The sequence below is a fragment of the Vanessa atalanta genome, chromosome W, assembly GCF_905147765.1.
Source record: "Vanessa atalanta chromosome W, ilVanAtal1.2, whole genome shotgun sequence".
NCBI lineage: Eukaryota > Metazoa > Arthropoda > Insecta > Lepidoptera > Nymphalidae > Vanessa > Vanessa atalanta.
Window position 1 is genome coordinate 4,545,647 of NC_061901.1, and position 2,891 is coordinate 4,548,537.

Sequence of the window (2,891 nt, forward strand, 5' to 3'; positions counted from 1 at the left end):
GACATGTCGCAGTCTTCGCTGGATTTAAATATTGGAGGACTTGAATCGACTAAAACATTAGGTTTAGGATGGCAGGCAATGTCTGATGAAATGTGTTTTCCCATCAGTGATTCAGTTATCGACAGTAATAGTAAACGTGAAATGCTTTCTGTTATTTCACAAATCTTTGATCCTCTAGGCCTTCTAAGTCCTTGTGTAATGACAATGAAAGTGTTACTTCAAAAATTATGGTTACACAAACTGTCTTGGGATGAACAACTACCTCCGGAAGTTAATAAACTTTGGTCCGAATTGATTGTTGATTTACCGGAATTAAATAAAATTAGGATTCCACGACGTGTTATTATTGATTCATATCAATTTTTAGAATTTCACATTTTCTGCGATGCGTCTGAACGAGCGTACGGTGCGTGCCTATACGTACGTAGCGTTAATGATGAGGGTGATGTATTAGTGCGTTTATTAGTAGCTAAAGGTCGGGTTGCACCGCTTAAACCCACAACTATTCCAAGGTTGGAACTTTGTGGTGCCCTGGTAGGAGTCCGTATATATGAAAAGGTTGTTGCATCATTACGAGTATGAGCAGCACGAACCTTTTTTTGGAGTGACACTATGATAGTGCTAGGCTAGGCTAGGTTAAAAATGTTGCCAAATAAGCTTCAACCCTTTGTCCGGAATAGAATTGCAGAAATTTTAGATAAGACACCCAGTTGTGAGTGGAGACACGTTCCTACCGATAAAAATCCCGCGGATTATATTTCACGTGGTGTCGCATTTAAGTTAATACGGGATTTGAAAGAATGGTGGTCCGGACCGGAATTTTTGATGAAAGATATGTCATGTTGGCCAACTAAACCTTTACATACAGATGATGATACACTGCCGGAAATGAAATCAAATATTACTATTTTACATGCTTTGGTCAACCATGATGAATTAAATAGATTAATTAATTTTAACTCTTTTTCTAATTTTCTACGGCTTAGACGTACTTTAGCTTGGGTTTTACGATTTGTTGATCTGAAATGCAAAAAGATAAAGAATATTGGTCCTTTTAGTAGTAAAGAATTACAAAGAGCTTTAAATGTAATAATTCGGGCATCTCAAAGTGAATCATTTATAGAATATAAATTATTAATAAATAAAAAGGAGTTGCCTATGAAAAGCCCGTTAAATAAATTCAAAGTATTTTTAGATGACCAAAATATCACGCGTGTCGGTGGTCGACTCCAAAATTCAAACTATCAGTATGATAAAAAGCATCCTATTCTTCTACATTCCAATCATCGGTTTACAGTGTTAGTATTTGAATATGAACATAAAAGGTTATTTCATGCTGCTCCTCAATTATTATTATCTTCTATTAGAGAAATATATTGGCCTATTAGAGGACGGAATTTAGCTCGAAAATGTTACTTACAATGTACGCGATGCTGTCGATTCAGAGGTGAAACAGTTACTCCCACTATGGGTTACTTACCACAGCAGCGACTTCTAGCTGGTTTTCCTTTTGAAAATATTGGTTTGGATTATGCAGGTCCAATCCAATCAGCAGTTCGACAAGGTCGAGGTACAAAATTAGTTAAAGTTTATATTGCTATATTTATTTGTTTTACAACAAAATCAATTCACCTCGAGTTAGTAGGTGATTTATCTAGTAATACATTTATTTTAGCTTTAAAGAGGTTTATCTCACGTAGAGGAAAGCCGAAAAATATATATTCCGATAACGGCCGTTCATTTGTCGGTGCATACAATGACATTTCGAGCTTTCTTAAAGCAAATTGTGATTCGGTAACTGAAGAGATGTCAAAGGAAGGTATAAACTTTCATTTTATCCCGGCATACTCCCCTCATTTTGCTGGTCTTGCGGAGGCTGGCGTAAAATCAACTAAACATCACTTAGTTAGAGTGTTGGGCCTTTGTAACCTTTCTTACGAAGAACTGTACACCACTTTAGTCCAAATTGAAGCTATCTTAAACTCAAGACCACTGACGCCATTATCATCAAATCCCGATGATTTAACGCCATTGACGCCAGGACATTTTTTAATTGGACACCCTATGGTATCATTACCATCGCCAAACTACGAACATCGCTCTGTGAATTCCTTAACTCGCTTCCAACGAATAGAACAGCTCAGACAACATTTTTGGACTCGATGGAGCAAGGAATATATATCGGAACTTCAGATAAGAACCAAATGGAGGTCATGTAAAGGTTCGCTGAAACTCAACTCTTTGGTTCTTTTAAAAGAGGATAACTTGACACCACTAAAATGGAGAATGGGGAGAATCGTGGCTGTCCATCCTGGTCCAGATGGGATCGTCAGAGTTGCAGATGTCAAGACGTCTAACGGCGTAGTTCGAAGGTCATTTAGCAAAATTTGCCCATTACCCGACCTCCCTGAAGATGAAAATTCTGGTTGAAAGGAAATCTTTCAACGTCCGGGGGTATGTTGGCGCAAGCGCCTGTTAAAATTGTGAAGCAATTTAGTATATGGACGTTACGGAACGATTTAGATATAAGGCACTTTATTTATTGTAATTTTTTATCTACCCTGTCATAAAATATGTAACATAGTAAAAAAAATTTTCATTGCAACTAAACTACGCCTTTTTTTATGTCTCCTCGTTAAATACTATCAAAATCCGCAACAGGAGTTTTTTGGAGGGTTTTTAATGATGGTTGGTGTTCCGTTCACGTATTTTATAGTGATATCTGTTTCTCCACTATTCATTCGTTGCTGCAGTTCCCCTTTAATATGTAAGTAGTATTTTTGCTGAGCCGGAGTCTGGTCGGAAAACATTTCCAGGACTGTATTTACCAATGCGGAACATTTTAAGAGGTTTTGGAATATCTATATTTATCTGTCTTATTATTTTAAGCA

General features: G+C 37.0%; 1 protein-coding gene across 1 annotated transcript; it reads left to right on the plus strand.

Moving 5' to 3' along the window:
- Nucleotides 1-1,347: 1,347 nt before the first annotated feature.
- LOC125075692 lies at nucleotides 1,348-2,521 on the plus strand. Its single transcript, XM_047687402.1, has one exon. The coding sequence runs from the start codon at nucleotides 1,468-1,470 to the stop codon at nucleotides 2,428-2,430; it is 963 nt and encodes a 320-aa protein (XP_047543358.1). The 5' UTR covers nucleotides 1,348-1,467; the 3' UTR covers nucleotides 2,431-2,521.
- The last annotated feature ends 370 nt before the right edge of the window (nucleotides 2,522-2,891 follow it).